The sequence below is a fragment of the Medicago sativa genome, chromosome 4 (genome assembly GCF_051527215.1).
Source record: "Medicago sativa cultivar Bolivia chromosome 4, Bolivia_mono, whole genome shotgun sequence".
NCBI lineage: Eukaryota > Viridiplantae > Streptophyta > Magnoliopsida > Fabales > Fabaceae > Medicago > Medicago sativa.
The window spans coordinates 88,547,682-88,561,081 of NC_140752.1; the positions used below are offsets into that span (position 1 = coordinate 88,547,682).

General features: G+C 31.8%; 2 protein-coding genes across 2 annotated transcripts; one reads left to right on the forward strand and one right to left on the reverse strand.

Moving 5' to 3' along the window:
* Nucleotides 1–6,374: 6,374 nt before the first annotated feature.
* On the forward strand, nt 6,375–7,976 carry LOC146933383 (putative glutathione S-transferase). The gene is made up of 2 exons (XM_085705174.1): nt 6,375–6,717; nt 7,366–7,976. Exons 1-2 carry the CDS (start codon nt 6,403–6,405, stop codon nt 7,723–7,725), a joined length of 675 nt encoding a protein of 224 aa, XP_085561300.1. The 5' UTR covers nt 6,375–6,402; the 3' UTR covers nt 7,726–7,976.
* Nucleotides 7,977–8,126: 150 nt separating this feature from the next.
* Nucleotides 8,127–12,856, reverse strand: LOC146933384 (ER lumen protein-retaining receptor A). The gene is made up of 6 exons (XM_085705178.1): nt 12,519–12,856; nt 12,168–12,433; nt 9,244–9,359; nt 8,810–8,883; nt 8,658–8,721; nt 8,127–8,574 (listed from the first exon to the last, which is right to left on the reverse strand). Exons 1-6 carry the CDS (start codon nt 12,607–12,609, stop codon nt 8,538–8,540), a joined length of 648 nt encoding a protein of 215 aa, XP_085561304.1. The 5' UTR covers nt 12,610–12,856; the 3' UTR covers nt 8,127–8,537.
* Nucleotides 12,857–13,400: the final 544 nt, after the last annotated feature.

Consider the following 13,400-nt stretch of genomic DNA (forward strand, 5'->3'; position numbering starts at 1 on the left):
GTTTTTTTGGTTTTTCTTCTTATATTAAGGACCGGAGGGAGTACTTAACATAACCACATCGAGAAAATATTTAACTTTTACTAATAATCTAGCGATCAAATTACCTAGATTTGTCATCAACTTCGAGGTTTATTTATCAAGCATTGCATAATTAAGAACGGGGTGGCACTTCAATGTGACTTTGGTGACTTTAGTGTATTTTACTCCCTCCGTCCCTTAATGTAACCCCCCTTTGCATTTTTCACATTTCTTAAGAAAAGTTGTCAGTGTAATTAATGTGTCTGTTTTGTGTATTAATATTACCAAATTGTCCTTTGTTTGTATGTGTATTAAATTTGACTTTTCATATTTCAAGATAAGTTAGTAGTATTAATTAGGGGTATGTTTAGGAAAAAAGTAATAAATGCATCTAGTAATTTGAAAAGGGGGTTACATTTAGGGACAAAAATAAAATCAAATGGGTGGTTACATTAAGGGACGGAGGGAGTAGATGAAAGAGAGTGATGATTGAATGATTAAAATAAATTATTTTGATGAGAGAGAATTATTGATTAGGAGAGAGATAGAGACAAAGGCACCCAAAAGAACCAAAGTCAAAGGCTCCCAAATGCTACCTTAAGAACGCACCGAGGCTTTTAAAACACACGTCACCTTTACTCTAACTTACAAACAAACAATCCCAAAAAAGTCGGTGGACACTTTTGAAATTATGATCTCACCATAAAAAGTTCAACATTTTCTTAGGGTCTGTTTGGTTCAGCTTCTGCCCAGCCAAAAGCAATTCTCTACAGTGCCAAAAGCAATTCTAGCCAAAAACAACGTGTTTGGTTTGACTTTTCAGAATTGCTTTTATCCTCCAAAAGCAATTCTCCATGAAGCTACAAATCCTAGCTTCTAGCTTTTCTAGAATCAATTATAAACAGTAAATATTATATTTTATTATTACAACCTATTATTTTCCTTTATTGCCCTTTATCAATTCTCCTTCTTTATCGATTCTCCTTTAGCTATGTCTATTTTAGTAATTATACATTCAAAATCAATTCTACATAATTGTATCCAAACATAAATCAGTTTGTTTAATCAATTCTACATAATTGTATCCAAACATAAATCAATTCTCTCAGAATCAATTCTGTCAGAATCAATTATATTCAAAGCTGAACCAAACACACACTTAATTTCATTACGGACGGATGTTAGAATGAAAAAGATTTTGATATGATAGATTGCAGAACTGATTTGATCAGAATTTATCTATCTACTTGGGATAAATACTCACTACTCCATGAATTGATCTTTTTCTAGATTTTGTCCTTCACATATTTAAAAGTTGTTTTACCTGTATCCATGACTTGTTATACGCCCAAAATGTTTGCAACATATTTGTATATACTTGGAAGAACATTTCAGCTACAGTAAATTTCTGTTTTTTTTTACTGTTATTTTTTTAAGGAAATATATTTTTTATTTTGTTTGTAAAACATCGTTAAATATTTGTATCACACTCGATGCTGATTTTATGTGTTTATATATGTTGTAAAAAAATGTTTAGATTTGTGGAAGCAAATTTTTGCATCAATATGAGAGAGTTTATATGATAAAAGTTTGAAAACTCATTGATATTTTTAAAATATATTTTAATGTTAATATATTGTTTCTATTAAATAATTTTTATTTTATATACAAATTATTGGGATTGACAGATTAATATATGACATATTAGGAAAAAATAGCGAGATTAAGTGTGGAGAATAAACAATTTTCCTATATTTATGTCATAAGATAGGAGAATAAATTGTTTTCCTATATTTATGATGTAATATAATCCCTAAAAAAATTGATGACATAATATATTGTTGGGTTAAATAATGTTTACGTCCCTAAAAATGTTACAAATTTTGATTTTGGCCATTAAAAAATAAAACGGGATGTTTTCATCCACATAAAAAATTATTTTGTTTTCCTAAAAAAAATTATCTTGTTTTTGGTCTCTGATGACCATTTCATGTTCATATTAATGTCAATATTATGACTTTTTATGTTCAAAATATGTCAAACGTTATATCCATTTATTATATTAAAAAACAAAACAATTTTTTTATAATGAAAATATTTCATTTTATTTTTTAGAGACTAAATTCAAAATTCGTTATATTTGTAGGGACAAAAAACTTATTTAACCCTACATTTTTTTTTTATATTAGTAGTAGATTGTTTTTTTTTTATTTTTTGAATGGAAGGATATTTTCATTAGACAGATTCTAGAAATGAATCAAATGCCACAACCTCATAAACACAAGGTGGATCCTTTACAATCCAAACAACATTTGAATTAGACGTTAGAGCAAATTTAATTAAATAATGCGCGGCTTGATTTGCCACACGTCTAACATGAATGAAACTAATATAATTAAAACAATTTGGGTAACAACTAATTATTTAGATTTGTCAAAAAAAAAACTAATTATTTAGATAACAAATAGTCCAAAAAAAACTCATTATTCATATAATAAGGATTTGAACTTCAACTCCCATAAATAATGTCTCTGATAGCTTTCAACCGAACTATTTTAACTCTTTAAAAAGCAAACTCCATAATAATAAAGCTATAATTTATGCGTCTTCGTGAGTTTATCTCAATTGCTAGATATTGTATAATATATCTAGAGTCGGACACCCCCCACCAATTATTCTTAAAAAAGAATTTCTAACCACCTAGACTACTTGACAAATAAAAGTTACAACTTATACGTATAATTTATAATTTTTTCTCGTGATTTATTTTTTATTTAATTATTAATGATATGCAAATTTCGAAAAAGCAAATGATGATATGCAAATTTCTCAAAAAGCAAATGATCGATTTTTTTATAAGTTTCTTTTTTCTTTTATAAGTTTCTATAAAATTGATTAAGGACGTATACAATATTCGGAAAACCATTAATTTCTTTTTTTTTTTTTGAATAAAGAAAATCATTAATTTCATAAAAAATGTTATTAAAATCAACATTAAATATTAGTAAAAACTAGTTAATACGAAATTGATGAATTTCAAATTAACATTAATTAGCAAAGCAAAATAGGAATACTCCTGATAAACATAATTTTTGGGCGTATCACTCCATTTTTTTTTGTCAAGTAGTCTAATGGTTATAATTCACTTTTTTCAAGATAAATAAATTGGATGTCCGAAGTTCGAACATCAACCCCTGTATATAATAATGCTTGTCCATGTTAACTGAGCTAAACTCACGGAGACTCCCTGCATAATTTTTTATTCTAGTATATTAAGTAATCTATTATGACCCAATTAATTTTCATATTAATGTATGCATTAATTAACTTTATAATTTTTTTTAGAAAAAAAACTTTATACTAGTACTAAACAGTATTCTTTTTTTTTTTAGCATAATTGTAGCAGGGCCTTCCTAATGTTTCGGTAGCCACACCATAGGGAAACAAATTGCCTTAAATAAATATCATTAACCTAATGACCAAATAACACTTAGTATACTTCAAAAAAAATTCTATTGTTAAGGTAATAAAAATAAACTAACACAAACTAATGAACTAATAACATCTCATGAGGCAATTTTTTCTTTTTTTTGAGTTTATCGAAAAAACAACATAGACAAGATTTCTATAATGTGCTTGACATGTGTGCCATACTAGTTTCTTACATTTCTTCCCAAACCGTGCTTATATTATCTTGCACTAAAATGCATAAATAAACAAACGATTTTATTTTCACTTTAAATACATATCAATGAATTTGGGTACTAACTAAGTAGCAAAAAAAAAAAAAAAATGGGTAGTAACTAAAAAGCATAAATAAAGAAAGGGAAATGCTAACCGATTAGCAGGACCCATAAAGAAACAATCACACTTTAACAAAATTTGTTTATTACACTTTAATAAAAACTCCAATTATTATGGGCATAAGCTCCTATAAATAAATCAACCTCAAAGTCACATTCTCACAACATTCCACAACACCAAAATTGCTTCCTCTCCCTCTCTTTCAGTGTTACTTTCTCTTACACACAAAAAAAAAAAAAAGTTCAAAATTTTACCATTGTTGCTACTCTTACTTCAACTATCATTTTTCACTACATTTGCTGAAGAGCTTGAAACAACTCTTTACGAACTTGATGGTTTTAAATTTAAACCTTCACTCCCCACTAAGCCTACTCCTGTTAAGCCTCCTGTCCCTGTTAAGCCTACTCCTGTAAACCCTCCTGTCATTGTTAAGCCTCCTGTCCCTGTTACGCCTCCTACACCTGTTAAGCCTTCGATCCCTCTTACACCACATGCCCCTGTTAAGCCTGCCCCAATTTCTCCTCCTTCCCCTATTACTCCTCTTGTCCCTGTAACGCCTCCTACCCCTGTTACACCCCCTTCCCCTATTACGCCTCCTACCCCTGGTACGCCTCTTTCCCCTATTACGCCTCCTACCCCTGTTATGCCTTCTTCCCCTATTACACCCCCTGCACCTGTTAAGCCTGCTCCTGTTAAGCCTAGCCCTTTTACGCCTAATCCGATATCTATTTCAACCCCTGTTGTTATGCCTGTCCCTATCACACCTACCCTTGTTACACCTCCTGCTGTTACGCTTCCCCCAATTGAGCCTCTTGTCCCTGGTACGCCTGTACCTGTTGAGTCCCCATTCCCTGTCGAGTCCTCTGTCCCTGTTATGCTTGCCCCTGTTGAGCCTCCCGTTGTTCCTACATACCCTCCGTTGGATTCCACTGCTCCGTCTTACTCACCATCGTCGTTGCGCCCCACTTTCATTTCTAGAAGATTGATGACTTTTCACTATTAAGCATCTTGCATTAGAACTTAAGTGCGCTCGTTAAGAAAATAATAATTAAAAAATTATAGTTTATATAGATTGTTGCATTTTAGTGTTTAAGTCTTGATTTTCACTTTCGTGTGAAAATATGGTGTTCTGGGATTGTACTATCAACTTTAAACCAAAAATAAGAGAGTTTGAATTATCAATGGTAGTTAAAGAGTGACATTATGTGTAATTGAAGGTTCTTGTAAGAGTTTAATATTAAAAAATAAATGCTATTAATCGATTTTGCTTAATTTGTTTGATAAAGAATGATTAACTAGTTTAATCGTGTATTTTTTTATTGCGGAAGAATTGTAGTAGCTCACATAAAGTAGGTCACCTGACTTTTTTATAATTTGTTAAATTATTTTTTTATAGTATTTTTAACCATCCAATTGATATATAATTTTTATTTTTATTTCAATTTTCAATAGACATTAATCACTTTTATATTGAAAGAATAGACATTGTGCCACTATATATCCGGTTCAGATCTAAACGCATATATATATATATATATATAGGGGTTTGCTAGAACACACCCACTAGTTTTTATGTGGGAGTGTTTTAGCAAGCTACACCTTAAGGTGCATTTAACTACTTTTTAGTTATAACTTGCTAAAACACACCTTTCTAAAAAATAAGTGGGTGTATTCTAGCAAATGCCAATAAATAAATACACTATTGGTTTGAAAAAGGATATAAAATTCAATATGATAAAATCGATTATACAAATAAAAGTCTATGAAAAAGAAAAGAAAAAAAAAGAGTTTAAGGGCAAGGTCAGTGTAAATTTATTTCAAAATTTAGTGGACCCATGTCATGTGGTCCTTATTTATTTTAATTTTTTTAACAAAAAACCATGTGGTCCTCTCCTTGTTATTCTTCCACATCGCAACTTTCTCTTTTATTTTGTTTAGTTAGTTGTTAGTTGTGAGTGTCATAAAGATAGAATCGTCCTTGATTTGTAACTGCACCAGGGTAGCCACGTAAGAGACGTACCACCTGAAAACGAAAATAATCATGCTCAAGAACCAAGCGGTGGTGATGACTAAGGTGTGAAAATGTGTTTAAAAATTGAAACAATCTCCCTCTTATGTTCTGATTTTGCAAGAGTTGAGTTATGTCCAATCTTAAGTTATTATGTATCAGACTATTCAAATTACATTTGAAATGTCCAACCTTAAACGTGAGAAGATATGTTTGGCGTCTCACGATACAATTTTATCGTCAAATTTTGTAAAAGTTGAGTTAGGTCAAAATTCTATCGCCCCGCTTTGTAATAAAAAAAAGTCTACTGCAATCCAATCAAAATGTGCTAAGGGATTACCTCATAGTTATCATACGACATACAGTCAAATTTGACGTCTCTAAAGTCTAAAAAAATCACTTTTGACAAAACAACGTATACAGATAATTTAGAAAGTGACATTGACAGTTTGCATACATTGTATGACTAGAAATAATCGCACATAAGCACTTTAATAACAGAGATGCAAATTATATATAGAGCGAGAGAAGAGACATACAGAGGAAACAAACTTGTACAACAATATAATATCATGGGAAGCCAAGATGTGAAGTTGGTAGGCTTTTGGGTGAGTCCATTTGTTAAGAGGGTTGAGTGGGCCTTGAAGCTCAAGGGTGTAGATTATGAGTATGTAGAAGAAGATATCTTCAACAAAACTCCTCTCCTTTTGGAATTGAACCCGGTTCACAAGAAGGTTCCGGTTCTTGTTCATGCTCAAAAACCAATTGCAGAGTCATTCATTATCCTTGAGTACATTGATGAAACATGGAAGCAATCTCCACTTTTGCCTCAACATCCATATGAAAGAGCTCTTGCTCGTTTTTGGGCTGATTTTGCTGAACAAAAGGTAACTTATATATATACTAAATCCCTTCCTTTTTCTTTATCCTATTTAATTTATTTTGAGTTTTTGGTTTAAAAAAACTAAGTAGGAATCAACTTATTGGCATCTTTTTTACCATTTATTTTCATTTAAAATTTCATCAAGGATGTGATAGAGAGATGAAATAAAATAGTTTTGCGACATATACAAGTTTTATTTTCATCATTAGGTCAGTAAATTCAATTATATCATATTTAATCTAATGATGAGAGTTATTGATCTAATATAATAGTAAAAACTGCATGATACAGTACAAAATAGAGTAATATTATTTTTAATATAGTCTTTATTGTTTTATTTATGAAATGATTTTCATGTAAGTGAGTTATTAAATAATTCAACTTGAGTTTACTTCTTTATAGGCCGTTATGAAGTAAATTTATATATTAAAATAATAGATCATATGCTAGCATGAGTGTACAACAAATCATACCCCTGCCATTTATCATTCTCACCTAAACACACACAAGATGAAAACCCTTCCAAGTAATTTTGGGTTTCACGGTTATTTAAAGTAGTTAGTTATTTTGGATTTATATTTTTGGGATACACAAAAGCCAAAGTCTATTCAATAACTTACTTTTCAATGCATGGCGTGTGCATATGTCATAGCTTTTGAATGCAGCATGGATAGCAATGTGTAACAGTGGGGAAGAACAGGAAAAGGCTTTGAAGGTAGCCAGAGAAGCAATAGAGAAGATAGAAGAGGAGATAAAGGGGAAGAAATTCTTTGGAGGGGACAATATTGGGTACCTTGATCTTGCACTTGGATGGATTTCTTACTGGCTTCCTGTTTTTGAGGAAGTTGGGTCCATGCAGATAATAGACCCATTGAAATGTTCAGCCATCACTGCATGGATGACCAATTTCCTAAACCACCCTGTGATCAACGACAGCTTGCCCCCAAGAGACAAGATGCTTGTTTACTTCCAATCTCGCAGAGAGGCATTTCATGGCTTGTTCAAGATTTAGATATCTTTTTCACTATGTGTATCTTAATGTGAAGTGACTGATAAGTTCACATATATTGATTAAATTAGTCACTACGACAGTTATCATTTTCGGAGTAATTATCTATTGATTAAATAAACCAAAGCTTGTTCAACCTTTTGAAGTAGCGTACGTTTGTATTTGTGATGTACTGTTGTTATTCCACTACGTTTGTATTTGTGATGTACTGTTGTTATTCCACTACAACCCTGAAATCACTTCAAGTTGCACAACTACATTTGCTTCAATTTATAGATGGTATTAAGAAATTGACATTCCCTACACTATATCAAGTTCTGTTGTTAGTTTTTAGTGCACGTGTGTGTGGTAAATCCCAAAGTACCGAAATTAATTCTTACTTATAAAAAAAGCACTCCTATTAGTTCTGAGTGACAATGTTCCAATGCCGATTTTGATATATTGGAAAACTCTAACTAGGTAGTACAACAGTGTAATCATACTTAAGCCATGATCATTTCAATCATAACCAAAATCAGCTACCATAAACTTCAAACTATACAATCCCATGGAATGGAGACCTGAATCTAGAAATAAAACGTATCATCTCATCACATGTAACATTTTCATTTTTAACCTGATATTTCATTGCTATGAGGTGGTTATGTTCAACAGAAGTTAAAACCCATTTACCCCTTACCTAGAAAACCCACATCTACCCCACTAACGAATAGGGGCAGAGTTGGCTCATCTCATTTATCTCAATATTACGCTCTTAAATTCCAGCAGGGACTCGCCTAACAAGGAGCTAAATTTCTAAACAATCTTGAGATAATTCAAGCAGGCAGCTTCAGTTTTGAATTGTTCTTCCAACTGCAAAACAAAATTCCTGATGTTACCTATTTGTTGTATCGGTATAATAAAAACATGAACTTCCACAAATAAATATTGTTTACCTGATGAAGTAATAGTAGAAGAAATCAGCATACAGAGCTGTCTGAACAACACCTGAGACACAGGCTGCAAAAACAAGAAGCCAATCAGAATATCTCAAGAGTAGGCATATAGTTTAAATAGCAATTCATATTTTGATTTTAAGCATATTTACCTATCCATCGAGTGAAACGTGGCTCAGTCAAATAGCGGTATATCCAATTGAGAATGTATAATCCACGATACGCACTGCAATTTAAAAATAAATGGTATGATATTTACTTATCATAATAAACAGATTTTGAACAAGATCAGATTGTCTAGTAATATTTAAAAGTTCTACAGCAAACTGCTCATGAAACTAAGCAGTCATGAAGACTAGAGACAAGTTGTTAGACAACACGTCAGCAGAAAAATGCCAATTCAGCCAAATAAACAACATTTTCAAATAATGACAACCATTACATATATCAATTATCAAGTAGAGAAAATACATTTCTTAGAGGACAATCAGGATGACAAAAGTATCTAGAAAGTTCATAGTATAAAGCAGTCAAAACATAAAGGTGGATCGTAAAAGAGAAGCTAAATAAACAAAAGAGCACATACCCAAGAAAGAATACATATTGCCCAGTCAAATTATCAACATTTCCACTTCGTTGCAACAAAACCAGCTGGGGCAGTATTGCAACTGCCTCCAAGTATATTGAAAATGCCCAGAAGATCTGAAATTGACATACATAAAACAAAGTATATTGAGCATTTCCACTTCAACGCAGCATTCGTTATTATGTTACATTGTGTAACAGAATTACTATAAAGCTAACATGTAGCGCACGTAATAGAATTCAGTACGGACAGGGAATATATTCTTGGACAGGAATAAGATTTGAAAACAATTGACAGGTTTTCTATGGCTTTTGTGATGCATAGCTAAAAAAAAGGAGGAAAATAAATCACAGCTGCAGCAGATTCCATACGGAAGAAGGAAATAGAAATCATATCACCAGGAAATTCATTTTATCCCACACTGTGAGCGGCCAACTTTGTCATTACTAGTAAACCATGAATTGCAGCCAGAAGAAGATGGCATGCATTTTATAAATGTTAAATATTTCAAACTATCAACAAAATATATCTTTGTCCAAAATGTTTGGCTTAAACACTGCATGATACTTGGCCATCCTTTCAAATTATACTAAAATAAAACCATTTGATTAAAAACTTGTTCTTGTTAACATGTTACAAGATTTGACACAAATAATCAAGATGTTCAGAGACACTTGACATTAAGAAACACTCAACATATCTGAAGCTGTTCTTTTCTAGAGTTCTTGGTTTTCTATGAGCAACGTTCAAACATATAAAGAAATGACTTTACATTGGAAAAAGGGATTAAAGAATGTCACAAGTGATCAGATAAGTTTTGAAATATCGTCAGATTCAACACATTTGATAGAATATTAATGTCTATCAACTTTGCTCAAATATGCAAAATTTGCATGAAAATATGAAATGAAACTTATCCATAGGCTTTTAGATGATTATGCATTTGAAGGAATTAAAGGACAAAAATCAGATCTTAAACCGAATCACAGTGTTCAGTCTCCAACCCATTCCTCTCCAACCATGAAACTAACAAAAAAAAAAGGGTTTTTAGTTCTATAAACCAATTTTGGAGATGCTCCAACATTCAAAACAAAAACACAGATTATTTTTCGAAACATCGCATTTTTTATTGCAATTTCAAAAGGGATGAAATTTGTCAAGATTTACTTATATTTGCATTTGATCTCAAAGAGAAAAATGTAATTTCATAGCAAAGCATTCCAAAATAGGAAAGCTGAACAAATAAAACTCATGCATTACCAAGGTAGTAAAATCGTAAAACCTGAACTCATAACATGAATTGTAAGATTCTACAAATTCATTAAACTCCTATAATATGCATAAAAATCAACACTCGGCATAAATTAACATTAGTAAGTGAAAGTAAGTCTTCAGATTCAAATACTTAATTAGACTTAAAGTCATAACTATAAGGTGGTAAAGAAGTTCTCAAATAACCAATAACTCAATTTCACAAGTCATGAACAAATCAACTTAATTTAGGCTTGCTTAAATAACCAATAACAGCAACGGAGTTAGACATTCTAATGAATCGAATTAAGAACAGAACTTAGCAGCAAAAACAAGCAACAACAGAAGAGGATTTTGGTTGTAAAAACAGGGTACAAGAGAGGATGTGTTCTGGTTGCAAAAACAGCGCGTAGAAGCAGAAGATGTTGGTCGCAAAAACAAAGCACATGAACACAAAAATAGAGCACAAGAGAGGGTGAGTTATGCTCACAAAAACAAAGCATTACAGATTCAGTTTTGAGATGAAGGGAATTGGTTTTTAGCAAGGGAAACGACGCAACGGGTATGAATAAATAAAACAGAAACTGGTCTTATTGCCAAACCAGGTCAGAGTTCAGCCACAAAGGCTTTAAAAAAATTCAAACAGGTCGGGATCTGTCCCAGTTACTGAAATCGGAAAGAACATGGATTGCACAACTTTATGTTTTTCCACAGCGATTTCACGCGATCTTACCCAATCATGATTCTGTGTAAACATGAAATCACCAAGCACTCCAGAAATCGTAGACTTGTACGATTTTTCGATTTTTCGTTTTAAATCGAGATTTCAATAACTATGTGCATTAAATAGTTAGAAAAAGGGCAAAAAGCAATAAATGTTGGGTTGCGTTTGATTTTCAGTTGATTTGTTTTTATAGATAATTAAAAAAAATACCATGTTTCTTTTAATAATTATCGATGAAACATAGACAAAAAATGAAAATGAAATAAACTGATTGTTTTTTCCTGTTTTTTCAGCTAATCCTTTTTATTTTATAGCCTTATTTTACTCATACTGTAATGTTGGTTGATGCAAATATAACCCTAGCCACCATTGTTGGTTACCCCTACTTCTCTATGTTTGCAATGCAGGTTTAACAAAAGAATCATCCCTCGAAACAAAATGCCCAAGAGATCATATCATCATATAAGAACTCCAAAGTCCAAACAATAAAAACATCAGGACAAAAAACCCATAACCCTGTTCCCTAGGTTAAGCGTCACTCAAATATGTTTCTTGCTTATCTAAAGTTTGTCATCATGACCAGCCAAAACAATCATCTAGAAATGTATCCATATATCATAGCAAATACAACACATCCTCGAATGGCTTTCGCAGATGCAAATGAGACGGAAACATAAAAATGGGATGAAAGTAAACAATCGAAGAAATGCTCAACAATTAAAAACCCGAAAATGTAGCACCAACACTTCTGATGGATGCGTGTTGGTGTCAGATACATCATAGACACTGACATGTGAGAAAATTCAATTAATCAAATTTTTACCAGTGTCAAACTGTCAGTGTCAGTGTAAAATAAACAAATAAAACACAATTAAATCACGCAACTCAAACATTAACATTGCAAAATACTTAAAAAAGAGAAACATAAGATTCATAGATAGAAAGGGACCTCAAGGAAGGTGAATTTCTCGTGCAAGACGAGTGCCAGAAGAAAGCTAGCAGCAACAAGAAGATAATGACGAAAAGTATCAAGGTCTTTATCATAGCTTCTCTTAACCATAGGATGAACACGCATGCACCAAACAATAGCCAACGAACTAGCAATGAAGACTATCTTCATAAACGTATTATAAACGGAAATGAAATCCGTGAACAGATCCAAATAACGTGCTAAGAACACAATCGCGTATAGTTCTTGAGTCTTACGAGAAACACCTGAAATTGAAGAAAAAAAATCATGATCAATTGTTAGTGAAAGTGATGAATTAGGGATTGTGAATTGTGAAGGGGAAATTGTGACCTGAACATGATTTGGTAGCGTAGATTTTGAGGAGGAGAACGAGAATGCTGAGGAGATGAGTCATGTCACCGGCGAGTCTGAAGATGTTCATGGTTGCGTTGATCAATGGTGGAACAAGGTTTTCCCTAGACGAAGAAGGAAAAGGAATTGAAAAACGCACGAAACGCTAATTACAGGAATTGAAAATTTTCTTGTGATGCCAAACAAGTTTTTAATTTTTTTTTTTTTTTTTTAAGTTTTGGTAAAGTGTTGTAATGCATGTCAATGTGTCATCATATGAGTAGTGTGAAACTATAAGCAAAGGAAGGAGTTGCTGAGGTGGCACCATGCATCCCTCCACCGCTTCATCCTTCAAAAGGGAAAAATATATGAGAAATGATATTTTGACAACCACTTTTTGACAACTTTTAGACAACTTTCTCTCTCATACTCACATGATATTGTTATCCTCTCTCTTTTCTTTTTTTCTCTCCATTGTTTTTGACCAATAAGAAGTGAGAAAAACATGGTTGTCAACAAAGTTATCATCAAATGGATGTCAAAATATCATTACTCAAAATATATTGACATGTATCTTTCAAATAAAAATTCTTTATTTTTTTTTAAGGAATAAAAATTCTTTATTAAAAATTTGTTGACATGAGTCTAAAAATGTTTTTATTCATCCTTTAATTTTTTTTATAAATTTTACAGGGTCAATTCCAATAATTAACCCTATAATATTTAAGTTTGAAATTGTTTTATTAAATTAAATGTAATATAAAAAAATGTCATCTTTAAGTTTGAAATTGTTTTATTAAATTAAATGTAATATAAAAAAAATGTCATTTTGGACATATTGCTATCCACACCATCGTTTTAGGCCTACACCATTTCACTAAA